Below are 13,874 nucleotides of genomic sequence, written 5' to 3'. Positions count from 1 at the left end.
CGCAAGGTCCATGTGCGTGTGTGCCCTAAAATTCTGAGAGGAGAATGGAGGTGAAGGGACTGTAGTGTGGCCATCCCTCCAGGGGGTAATTTCTCACATTTTCTCTCTCTCTCTCTATATATATCTCACTCTGGTGAGCACACACACCGTATAGCAAAAACTTCTCCAAAATAAATAAATAAATAAAATAAAGTAGTTTATTTTATTACAAACATTTTTGAAATTCATGCGGAGTTTTTATATAATATGCATTTCCAAACAAATTTTAAAGACCCTGCTCAAATATCAATGACCATTTAAATCCAACCATTTTTTTCCCTCCCAAATCCAGGCATATTATATGTGAAAAGTTAGTATATGACAGTTAAACTAAAACCAGACACCAACATTTATTGGAATATTTTATTTACATTTTATATTTAAAGAGAATCAATACAAATTGAGACATATTTACAGCATTTCAAATCAGTGTACAAGAATGAAAAGGTTTCATCCATTCTATATTCAGCAAACAAAAATACATGTCTTCTATTTTTGCCTAAATTCTGCTGGAATTTGCACTGGAAACAAAACTCTAAAACAAAAAAATAAGCTACGCAGAATACAGATAAAGTGCATTTTTAAATAGCTCTATTTAACTTTGGTGGATGAAGCATCAAACTTTATAGTAAGGCACCTGGAATTCTCACCTCCCCCTCAATTCTTTTTCAAATATTTAGAAAATGCATTCACAAAATTTATAGCTACATGGAGAGAAGTTTATAAAGTATAATTTTAGCCCATTTAGGTCAAATGTAAACTCGGTTTTCAAAGTCAACATCATTTGGAAAATATTTTCTATAGACTAATTCATGCACAAAAGTCAGTTACCGATTATTGTGTGACTTATTCTTTCAATACCATTTTCAAATAGTATGGTAATTTTATATATTAAGCTTTTGAAAATCCCATATGTTTGAGAAATAGTTACATAGCATTTCTGTAAGGAACTTTTTTGTCTATAATCTTGAGTCAAATTGGTGTCACTAGCATACCAGTCAATTCGGTCCATATCCTCTGATAAACTATGCTCAACACTCACATGAAATACATTTAGCCTAATTTTAAAAACAAGAAAAAGTTAAAATGAATATTTTGCTTTGCTCTTGTTCTATCAACTTAAGGTAGCTTAAATAGACATTTCATGAAGTACTAGCCTAAGTTTGCATTGCTTTTTACATTACAATTCCAGATCAATATAAGCACCTGGAGCAAAACCCTGACACATATAGCCCAAGCTAAAGTAGTAGTATTTTTTAATTAAGATACTATCATAAAATAAAGTGATTACAGCTACTCCACATTTTAAAAGCAACATGTTCTCATAAGAAAATTGTTATAAATGAAAAACATGACTATTTGAAGAGAGTTTTACATATTTAAAAGTGTTGCTATCACTACTGAGAGGAAACTTGCCTATGAAAAACATTATAATGTGTTCGTGGAAAAAAAGTTAATAGGTTAAATATTTTAAGTCATTTAACTATAGGGTAATATTAGTCATTTCAGCACTTTCAGTATCATTCTTATTTTATTACGTTTATCCAGTTCATTAATAGTAAACTAGGCCCTGATTGGCAGTTCTTTTATTACTAAAGGTTCAAGTTTTCTATTGACACATATTTTATGATTTAATTTCTCGAACAGCAGTTTCTTGATTAGGAGTTTCGTCTTCTTCAAAGGTTGGGTTGTCAACATGAGGAACGACATCCACTGCCACAGAATTTGCTTCATGGCTTACCAGTTGTAGATTTTCATCTTTAGAAATAAAAGGCAATTTTAGAATAATTTTTCCCTTCTTTTATTTTAAAACAAAATTTAACATTCATTCCCCAAAAGCCTTTTCTAACCTAATTCCATCATACTCTCCTGTCCCTTTAATATAGTTTATGCTATATCTTATATAAAATATGTATGGTATATTGATTTCTTATTCTATTTTTTTCGTTGATACATATATAGTATATTGATTTATTATTATTCTCTTTTTTTCTGATTTATGTATGTGTGCTTGTTTCTACCTAGATTATAGCCTCTTTAAGAGGAAAAGTCTTATTTTTTACTTTTTCACTACCCTAAATAAAACAGTTTTTAAACCTGGCTGCACATTTCAATAACCCGGGCACTTAAAATATTAGCAATTTCTCTTCCTGATGAATAAATATAGAAGAGATTTTTAAAAATAATCAGCCAGGAATCAGGGGAGTGCCCCTCAAATAGAATACAAACATTAACAAATGAACCTAACTGTATTACAAATAAAATATATAACCATCTTGAGGAAAAGAAAAAGAACTAATCCTAAATAACTTTGGTAAACATTATTTTGACTTTATCCTTTAAGGTTAAAGACAACTAAAAAATGTATATTAGTTAGCAAGATTGTTTAACGTAGCTATGTGAGTTAGTAATGTTGAAGCTATTTTATATCTAGAATTGAACAAATAAGTAAATATTCTGTGGATACGAAGAGCCTTTCTCCTTTCACTGTCAGGTAAAGGAGTTACAACTTAAGAAAGGGAGAAACTAGAATGAACCCTGTGGTGTTGGATTGGAATTGGTTGTATCAGTATAAGCTCATTGTTTTTCAAATAGAGAGGCAATAGATAGAGAAACAGGTGTAGGTGTGTGTATTTGTATGAGTAAATACAGATGCTGTTTGGGGTTATGACCTGATAAATACTAGTGTAAATTGAAATATAGTTAAATTGAAGATGCATTGAATATACCTAACCTATTGAACATCATAGCCTAGCCTAGCCTACTTTAAACAGAACATTTACATTAGCCTACATTTCATCTAACACAAAGTCTACTTTATAATAAAGTGGAGTATCTCATGTAATTTATTGAATACTGTATTGAAAGTGAAAAACAGAATAGTTGTATATGTACACAAAATATGGTTTCTACCATATGTATATAACTTCTTTTTTTGTTTTTTAAAATTTTTCACATTTTTTAAATTTCATTTTATTTTATACATTCAAGCCCATTATCTAGCTTACAAAATGAATATTTCAGCAGGTGAACATTTCTTCCTAGTCCAGTTGATAAAACTATAAAATATCTTTAACAGATAATACCATATTTCTTTGTCCCATTAATGGTTTGCCTCCTTATTTTTCTTCTAAATGTCCTTCCTCAGACCCTACTCTTTCACACACACTGTATCTGGTATTTACATCCATATACTGTGTTTCTATATCCTTTAGTCAATCAGTTTCAGTCATGGAGTGCGGACACTTGGTATATATTAAGTGGGGACATACAATGCTTCTCCTTCATAGCCTGACTTGCTTCACTCAGCAGTAAATCTTACATATTCATCCACTTCCTGTCAAAAGCCTGGGTTCTGGTATTTTTTTTTTTAACTTCTACACTACTATAAAGTATTGGGTTGTTGGAAAAGTCATGATGCACTTTTGCTTAGAAAAACTTGGAAAAATACATCATAACTTTTCTGACAAACCAACAGAAAAATCACTGAAAGAGCCAACAGCAATGACACACCAATAAAAGGCCCCCTGAAGAAATGGCTGGTTTTAGGACTATGATAGAAAGAGTATAAAATTAATTTAGATTCTTGTCAAGGGTCTGCAGTAAACTGCAGCCTACAAGCCAAATGCATAGCTAAGAATGGCTTGCATATTTTTAAAAGTTTTTTAAGACAAACAAACCAAAGAGGAGAAAATACATAACAAAAAATTATGGCTTTCAAAGCCTAAAATATTTACTATCTGGCCCTTTACAGAAAAAGTTTGCCAATTCCAGACCTCAAATATCTTGTCCCAAAGAGTAAGGAAATTGAAAGAATGCAGAAACTAACTTGATTGAGTTTCCAATGACCAAATCTATGACAATGTGAGCAATGTATAAATCATTAGAATAATCTTATAGAATGAAAGAAATCTCTATTATCACATACCATTATAAATAAATAAATAGATGGGGGAGAAGGAAAAGCTCTTTCTTATATTAAAACTTTAATTAATAGGGTTAGCAAGTGGCATGGTGGTTAAGGCACTGGACTACCACATGGCTGGCTGCCGTTTGGGCACTGGACTCCCACATGGCTGGCTGCAGTTTGAGTACCAAACCTGGTAACTTGCTTTCTCACTTTCTCTCTGTCTCTCTCTGGCGAGTGCATGTGTCCTATAGAAAAAAAAAATAAGTAATTCTTTAAAAGAAACTTTTAATTAATAAATATAGACAGCCAGCCAGTGGCATAGTGATTAGGGCAGTTGGATCCCACATGGCTGGCTGTTTGATCTGAGTTCTGGACCTGGCAGCTTGAAAGCATACTGAGCATGTGTGCATGCATGCCAAAATCCCAAGAAGATAATGTAGGAGAAGGAACTGCAGCATGGTCATCTTTCCACAGGGGGTGCTTTCTCACTTTCCCGTTCTCTCATTGGTGAGTACTCATGCCCTCCAACAAATTTAAATAACTAAGTAAATAAATAAAATGTAGAAAATGATAATACTAGAAAATCACCATTTGGCAAATGCGTCCATAACAATTAAAGCAAGCAAGAATCATCAATGATTGCTAAAATTAGTGGGTAAAAGTATGATGAGAAACAGGATATTTTATAGTTTACAAATGTCTTTCCATGAGATATTTAATAATTACAAAGGGAAGAATAGTAACTTTAAAGGGAGAAACCTAGCAGACACCACCTTCACCAAGAAAACAAAGTTAAAATCATCAGTAAAAAGGCACAGATAAGAGCTGGAAGGTGAAGTGGTGGTTAAGGTGCTAGACTCCCACATGGCTGACAGCAGTTCGAGTCCTGGACCTGGTGGCTTGCTTTCTTACTTTCCCTTTCTCTCCCTCTGTCTGTCTCTCTCTGGTCAAATAAAAAAAGTAAATAATAATAACAAAGAAAATTGAATAAATAATCCCTTAAAAAAAGACACAGGCAGGGACCAGCAGGTGGTATAGTGCTTAAGGCACTGGACTCACATGTAGTCAACCACGGTTTGAGTCCTGGACCCGGTGACTTGAAACTCATGCCAGGCGCATGTGTATGCATGCCCAAAATCCTGAGAGGAGAATGGAGGAGGAAGGACTGCAGCATGGTCATCTGCTCTGGGGGGTGATTTCTCGCTTTCTGTTGCCCCCCCCCCTTTTTTGAGCGGGTTTATGCTATAGGGTGCATGTGCTCGCCAGACACAGAGAGAGACAGAGAGACAGAAAGTGAGAAATCACCCCCCAGGGGGGATGGCCACGCCGCAATCCCTTCTCCTCTGTACTCCTCTCGGGATCTTGGGCACGTACACACACGTGCCCGGCATAAGTTTTAAGCCACCGGGTCCGGGACGCGAACCGCGGTTGACTACGTGGGAGTCCAGCATCATAAGCCATTACACTAACTGCTGATCCCTCGCTTTCTGTCTCTCTGTCTCTCTCTGTGTCTCTGGTGAGCTTATGCACCCTGTAGCAAAAATCTCTCTCTCAAAAAACAGCACAGATACCATATGCTTCATAATATCATATCCAGTGCTTAAGAAAGGCACATCATCACTTCTATGGTATTCTTAGTAGAAGTGGGCAATGAATTTAACAGTTAGGAAACAGCAGACAAGCCCAAACTGACATTGTATAAAATAACTGACCAGTACTCTTCAAAAGGATCAAGGTCTTGAATTCAAAGAATGAGGAATTGTCACAGATTGAATACTAAGAAGACAAGATAATTAAATTCAAAATAGGATCTTGGGGTGAAGAAAAGGATATTAGGGGGTGAATTTGTGAAATTTCAGTAGGGTTTGTTATTTAGTTAACATTTTCTCAGTTAATTTCCTGGTTTTGATAATTGTATATGGTTAAATTTGGATATTAACATTGGGAAAAGGTGGGTAAAGGATATATGGAAATTCTTTGTACTATTTTTGAAACTTTGTCAGTCTGAAATTATTTCAAAATTAAAATAATAAAATAAAAGCTGTTCATGGGCTCCACCCCTCACAGATTCTAATATAACTGCTCTGAGGTACAGTCTACCTATCAGTATTTTTTTTTGTCATAATGTATGTGTACTCACTGGAGAGAGACAGAGACGGTTAGAGGGAAAGTGAGAAATCACTCCTCTGGAGGGATGGCCATACTGCAATCTCTTCTTTTATATTCTCCTTTCAGGATTTTGGTCATGCATGCACATGCACCTGGTGTGACTTCCAAGCCACCAGGTTGGGGACTCTAACTGCAGTCAGTCATGTGGGAGTCTATTGCCTTAACCACCATGTCATCTTATGATCTTGACATCAGTAATACTTAAAATATATCCAGGTGATTCTAATATGCAGCCAGGATTGACAACTAGGGTCCTTAATTCTATGGTTCTTGAAGCATGAACCCTGTACCTGTAGCATCAGTATCACCCGGGGCTTTTTAGAAATGAAAGTTCTCAAGCCCCACTCCAAAAACTGAGTCATAAACTTGGTGGTTGTCTCCTCTATTTTGACAAACCATGGTGACTCAATGAAGTGCTTAAGTTTGAAAACCAGTGTTGTAATACATAAACTTAACCCAGTGATGTGACACATAGACATGAACTAATTGTGAATTTATAAAGTTATACAAATCGACTATCAGCATAAGAACCAAATGCTCATGTTCATAATGACAAACCAGTAATGTATAATCATATAATCATAGACAAAATTAAATCTGTTCGAAGTGGTCATTCATTCAACACAAATTTGTATAAGACATTGGTGAATGTAAGACACAGTTCCTACCCAAAGGAACTTTTAAAAGTGTTAATATAATTCTGCACAATAAGTGTAATGATAGAAGTTCTATGGAAGCCAGAGGTTAGATGATGGCACAGTGGTATAAAAAGCAATGCTTTGCAAGGCTGACCCACGTGGAAAGGTTCTGGGTTTGCATCCAGAGACCTACTTGTACACATGGGACATGCAGAGGGTAGAAGTGATCTGAGGTGTCAAGAACTTGTTAAGGATGCTCTTTCTTTCTGAAGAAATGTATGAATAAACTTCTAAGAAATTTTTACAAAAAGAAGTTATATGGAAGTAGACTGTACGGTGCACATGCAAGTCAAGAGAGGCTTCTCAAAGCAGAGTGAGTCTTGAAAAGTAGGAGCTAGACTAGTTTTTCCCAATTCATTGGGAGAAGAAATGGGAGTAGAAAGGATGTATACAAATAATGACTGTGAAATTAAGGTTGGAAATCAGGTGAAGGGGTTGAGAAAAGGGGTATCCAGCCAGTCGGTGGTGTGGTGGTTAAGATGGCTGGGTCCCACGTGACCAACTATGTAGTTCAAGTCCTGGACCCAAGAGCTTAAAAAATACACTGGGTGCATGTTCATGCATGCCCAAAATCCCAAAAGGAGAAGAGGAAGAGAAGGGATTATGGTCTGATGATCTTCCAGGAGAGTTGCTTTCTCACTTTCTCTCTTTCTCTCTCTCTCTCTCTCCCCCGCTTTCTTTCTCTGGAGAGTACACACTGTTTCTAGCAAATTAAACAAAAAAAACTGGACCAGCAGTTGGCATAATGGCTATGTCACTGGACTCCCATGTAGTTGACCACGGTTAGAGTCCCAGACCTGATGGCTTAAAATCATGTCAGGTGTGCGTACATGCATGCCCAAGTTCCCAAGAGGAGGATGGAAGAGAAGGTATTGTGATGTGGCCATTTCCCCTTGGGGGGTGATTTCTCACTTTCTGCTTCTCTGTCTTTCTGGTGAGTGCACATGCCGTATAGCAAAAACCTCTCAAAAAAAAAAAAAAAAAGAAAAAGAAAGAAAGAAAAATAAAAAGGAACAGGCAATGGGAAGAATCTAGGATCTTCCTAGTTTCTTGTCTGTTGTACTTAGGTGGGTGTTACTATCATAAAGAATGCAGGAGGGAACCAGCCACTGCTGTGGTAGTTAAGATGCTGGATCCCACATGGCCAACTGTGTGGTTTGAGCCACAGACCTGGCACTTGAAAAACACACTGGTGCATGTATATGCCTGTCCAAAACCCCAAGAGGGGAATGGAGAAGAAGGGATTGTGGCATGGCCATGTCCCTTATGGGGGTGATTTCCACCTTCTCTCTCTCTCTTTCTCTCTCTCTCTGTCTTCATCTGGTGAGCACATGTTCCCTATAGCAAAAACAAAAACATAACAAAAACAAACAATAACAACAAAAAACAGGAGGATGAATCAGGATTATTATTTCATATGCTCTTCAAATTCTCTGCAAAATCTGTTCTGTTTACCCTCTTCCCTCTACCCGACCACCTAGAAGAAGAGAATACCAAAAAAGTAGGTTGAGATTTTAAAAAATAATAATGATAAACTGAATTATCTTGTACACTTTCCTTTAGCTTTATTGAGGTCTGTTACCACATAATCACAGGAACACAAGGTCATCTAGGACAAATAGACAATGAGTCTCTATTATGGGTCAAATGCTCTACAGATTATTAAAAGTCTTATGACTACTTTGTATTTGAGGAAATGTCTGAAGATTAGATTACAAGAAATACAAGGTTTGCTTTTGCATGCTAGTGTTCCTTGTGACATCTCCAGAAATGGTATCTATGGCACTGATAAGCTACGTAGAACAAAGGTTTATGTCACTGGAAGCTGAAACTTTAAAAAGTCATTTTGATAATTATTTTTTCTCCCACTTCTATGCTAGAATTTGATTATCTCAAAATGAGAATTTTTTTTTTTTTAAAAAAAGGCTTTCAAATCACCTGACTACCCCTTCCACAAAAACAGAAGAAGATTGAGGTTAAAGAAAGGGAAAAAAATTTCCAGCAATTTAAGAAAAAATAACAAAATTCCCTAAAATTCATTCACTGGTACAAAATTAAGTTGCCATACTAATTCACATGAATTTTGAAAACAATATATTCAGTATTAGTTTCTAAGAGTTTGTTCATTTCACGATAAACAGTCAACAGGTGGCAGCACATACAATTTTTTAAACACAGTGTTCTATCTGGAAAAGGTGGATTCCTTAGAAGTTGGGTAAAAATAAAGGTTTTGTAAGTTGAATTCTATTTTATCATTTCAGGATTCCTTTATCTTTAAATTTTTTTTTTCATTGCCAAAGGGCATGTGTGCTCACCATAGAGAGAGAAAGAAGGAGAGGAAGAAAGCACCCTCCCAATGGAGTATGTCATGCTGGAATCCCTTTTCCTTCATTTCTCCATCCTGTCAGGATTTGGGGGATACATGCACACATGCCTGTCATGTTTTTCAAGCCACTGGTCTGGGATTCAAACCCATGGTATCTGGCTCTCTTCACCACCAGACCATAGGGCCAACCCAGGACTCCTTTACCTTAATTTCTGATTTTACTATAATAAAAACTGGCTTCTAAACTTCAAAGTGTCTTCTTAGCCTCTGTAAGTGGTTAATATACCAACACTCAGATGCATTAGAGAGAAGCTTTCTAATCTCTCTTTTGTGAATAAACCCACTTGTGATTCATTTAATCTAATCAGGTACATTTTTATATGTACATGTGAAGGCATGAGTGCATTTTTAACTGCATCACGTTAAGTAGAAAAACCTGGAATTTGTTCATAGATGAATGGAACAAATGCTAAAAAGCAGAAGTGCTCTGACAGACATATGCTCCTTTGCAGGGTGCCCAATGACTTAGTATGGTGCTTACTTGCTGAATGCACATGCTCCTCTAGAGGCGGTTCATCTGCTCCCTGTACTGAAGCATATCCAGACGATGCGGTCTCACTGCGATTATCCTCTTCATGGGGGGAGGCACTATTGGATGTTTCATTGGATACAGGGAGTTGTAAAGACACTGATCCATCTTCAACATCCACCTTTGGAAAGCATTTGGACAAATGAAAAGACTCAGAGTACATGCTTTTCTTTGAAATTTCATTCCAAAGTTTTTTCATAGATTACACATTAGAACAATGTTTCTTTCCCTTTTTACACCTATAATCCCTTTTGATGATCATGGTGGCCCTGATCAGTGCACTCAGAGTAACGGGGTCCATTAATGGGGTGAAATATGCTACAGAGTGCCTTCACTTCTGACACATTTATTTGGGTGATCCCATCACTTTAAAACACTTTAATGCCTAGTACAAAATAGGTACTACTTTGTTAATATCATGTTGTCCTTTAGAGGAATTCAGAATCTCTGTCATCTATGTATCTCTTTAAAACAAGAAGATTTTGTTGAGCTTAACTTTCTGTTGTATCTTGAAAATAGGTCACTTTTTACTTTACAAAATTAAAATTATGATTTAATATTTATTATATTTTCTGTACATGTTCCTTCACCTACAAGTTTGGTTGCTGTGCAAATAGTAAAAGAGTAAAAAATAGAAAGAGAGGATACTAAGTTGGATTACATGGTCATCATTCGAAATTCTAATACATAATGACATTTGGAAAAATGAAAATGGAGGTAGTCTAAGATGGTACCCCACTGTCTCTATGATGTAAATATGTCCAATTGTAAGTATGAACTATAAGTTTGGCATATTATACAGCTAAAAAATGATGATGTTATTTTTCAAAGGTATATCAGTAACACTCTACTTAAGTTACCACTTCTAAATAGTGTAGCAATATTTACCTCAATTCCCAAAGCTTTGAGTATGTCACATTTGCACATGGGGCACGTCCTGTGTTCTAACAGCCATGGGTCCACACATGTCTTATGGAAAATATGACTATTGGGGAAAAAGCACATAATTTAGTTATTGTGAAACAACAATAACATTTGCCTAATGTACATTAACAGGCTACCTTGGAACTCTATTCTTTGAAAGGATGCCTTTTTTCCTTTTAATCACACTATTAATATAAAGAAGAAACAGCACAAACAAAATTTGGAAATTTCACAGCACATGACTTTTAAATATAAGTCTTATTACTCTCTCCTTGAAAAAATTATTTTCAGTACTTATTATTTGAAAATGGCTAAAATGCTTTCAAATCTAAAACTTTTTCTAGTATTTCAAATCTTAAACAATTATTTTGTCATCCCCTAAGTGTAAAATGGTATTGTCAATAACACACTATAAAATAATACTGAGTATAGCACAATACTTATATTTTAGGTAGTATAAGTTCTGAGAACACCACTATTTAATAGCTAAGAGAAAGAATGTTGACAGTGTGAAGAGCAACCCTCAAAAAAAGGGATTAAAAAAAAAACCTACATGGTCAAAACTTCCAAATAGGTGCTCATAAGTTGATTGTACTTTTTTTTTCCAATGGGATTGTAGAATGAATTTAAAATTATATACTCCAGTACTATCTTTTTACATATATATGAGGGGAGTGTGGGAAGCTTATGGAAAAATAGATTTATAGTGTGAGCTTATTTTGGTTCAATTTTTTTTTTGAAATGCATGCATAGTTTTGTTTTTGTTTGTTCATTTTTTAAAACTTTTCAACAGAGTGTGTGTGGTTGCTAGAGAGAGAGAAACAGAGAAGAAGAGAGAGAAAGCATCCCCAATGGGGCATGGTCATGTCATAATCCCTCCTCCATTTCTCCATCCTGTTGGGATTTGGGGCATGAACATAAACCTGGAGTGATTTTCAAACTGCCCTGTCCAGGATTTGAACCTCACAATTGATCATGTGGGATCTAGCTCCCTTGATCACTAGGCCACAGGATTGGCCCTAATTTTTTTTCCTTATATGGTTTTTATAGGGCATGTGCACTCACCAGAGTGGGAAAGTGAGAAATTACCCCCCAAGGAGGATGGACACACTGCAGTCCTTTTGCTCCATTCTCCTTCTGGGATTTTGAACACACACACACATGCACCCATTGTCTAATCCAAGCTGCCAGGTTTGGGACTCGAACTGCACACTTGGCCACATGGGATCCAGCTGCCTTAACCACCATACCATCTAGCTGGCCCCCTAGTTTTATTTTATTTTTTTCAAAGAATTATTTTATTTAAATTTATTTATTTATTTATTTGTTATTTATTTAAATTTGACTGGAAAGAGACAGAGTGAGTAAGAGAAAGAGAGGTTAAGTGAGAAAGCAAGCCACCAGGTCTGGGACTCGAACTATGGTCAGCCATGTGGGAGTCCAGTGCCCTTAACCACCATGCCCCCTGCCAGCCCCTAGGTTTTTTTTGTTAATACTACTACAAATTTTTTGAAGACTCTGTGCACACACTCATATGTGTATAGCTGTGCTAGCTGGTTGTTGGTTTTCTATGTAATTATTTAGAACAAATTGAACCAGATTATAGAAACTTTATACAATTAGATGCCTATCAATTTCAATGTTATTAAAAAAGAAAGCATTCTTAGGACCAGCAGATGGTATGGTTACATTGCTGGACTTCTACACAGTTGACCACGGTTCAAGTCCTGGAACTAGCAGCTTAAAACTCATGCTGGGCATGTGTGTGTGTGTGTGTGTGTGTGTGTGCCCAAAATCCCGAGAATGGAGGAGAAGGGACTGCAACATGGCCATCCCTCCAGGGGCTGATTTCTTGCTTTCTGTCTCTCTGCCTCTCTCTATCTCTTTGGCGAGTGTAAACACTCTATAACAAAAATCTCTCTAAAAAATAACTAATACATGCTTCTATATTTAAATGAAATATATATTCTTTCTTTACATACATTTGGAAACATTCAAAATCACTTCCTCCATCACAATAATTTTTGTTGGCAGGCTATTTCTTATAGATACTATTAAAGAAAATCAAACTTACTTGCAGGTTAAGATGCGTACCAAATCATTTGGTTTATACAATTCAATACACACAGCACAACTATCTCCATCAGGGCCAATTTCCTAAGATTAAACAGTTTTTGTTACTCTGATAGATAAGAAAAAAACACATTAAACTACAGAGCAGGATCAGAATATACATGTACTTAACTAACATAAATTCCTATAAAAGAAGGAGCATCACATCACTAAACAACTATATTTTTTGAGATTTCTTTTTTTTTGGAGAGGTTTTTGCTATAGGGTATGTGTGCTCACCAGACAGACAGAGAGACAGAGCTACAGAAAGCGAGAAATCACTCTGCAGGGGGGATGGCCACACCACAATCCCTTCTCCATTCTCCTCTCGCGGTCTTGGGCACGCATGCAGACGCGCCTGGCGTGAGTTTCAAGTCACTGGGTCCCGGACACGAATCGCAGATGACTACATGGGAGTCCAGCAATATAGCCATTACGCTAACTGCTGGTCCCCTGAGAGAGATATTTTTGCTACAGGGTTCATGTGCTCACTGGAGAGACAGAGAGAGACAGAAAGTGAGAAATCACCCCCCAAGGGGGGATGGCCATGCCGCAGTCCCTTCTCCTCCATTCTCCTCTTGGGATTTTAGACATGCATGCACACGTGCCTGGTAAGAGCTTTAAGCCGCTGGTCTTGGTTGTGAACTGCGGTCAACTATGTGGGAGTTCAGTGATGTAACCTTTACACTATCTGCTGGTCCCTCGCTAAATAACTATTAACTGTAATATTTCAACAGGAGATTTAAAATTATTTAGACTTACAAAAGGGAAAAGAGTAAGTTAACCAAAAGAGAATAGAACAAAAAAAGCCATGTAGCCCTAATTTAAACTATTTTTTCTAATTTCAGAATTCATAAAATGCCATCTGTTCAAGTTCTATGTTTTTCTATTTAAAAAAAATTAAGGTGCAATTCCTACACAGTAAAATTTACCCATTTATGAGACCAGCAGATAACGTAATGGTTACATCGCTGAACCCCCATGGAGCTGACTGCAGTTCCACTTCTGCAATGCTTTTCACAGCGGGCGTGTGCACATGTGTGCACAAAATCCCAAACGTAAATGGCGAAGGGATTGCAGAGGGGTCATCTCCCGGGGGGTGGGGGT

At 36.5% G+C, this 13,874-nt stretch overlaps 1 protein-coding gene across 1 annotated transcript in view; it reads right to left on the bottom strand.

Annotated features, from left to right (window-relative positions):
* Window positions 1–387: 387 nt before the first annotated feature.
* RNF128 (ring finger protein 128) overlaps window positions 388–13,874 on the bottom strand; it is a 111,908-nt gene continuing 98,421 nt past the window's right edge. The window contains exons 4-7 of the mRNA XM_006162069.3: window positions 12,730–12,812; window positions 10,620–10,716; window positions 9,684–9,852; window positions 388–1,797 (exon numbers count right to left, since the gene is read on the bottom strand). Coding sequence (XP_006162131.1) covers window positions 1,664–1,797; window positions 9,684–9,852; window positions 10,620–10,716; window positions 12,730–12,812 — 483 coding nt within the window. The 3' untranslated portion in view covers window positions 388–1,663. The remainder of the gene's footprint in view (window positions 1,798–9,683; window positions 9,853–10,619; window positions 10,717–12,729; window positions 12,813–13,874) is intronic.

This window comes from Tupaia chinensis, unplaced genomic scaffold (assembly GCF_000334495.1).
Source record: "Tupaia chinensis unplaced genomic scaffold, TupChi_1.0 Scaffold139696_1, whole genome shotgun sequence".
NCBI lineage: Eukaryota > Metazoa > Chordata > Mammalia > Scandentia > Tupaiidae > Tupaia > Tupaia belangeri.
The sequence above is the reverse complement of the archived record's forward strand: the minus strand, read 5'-3'. Positions and strand labels throughout refer to the sequence as shown.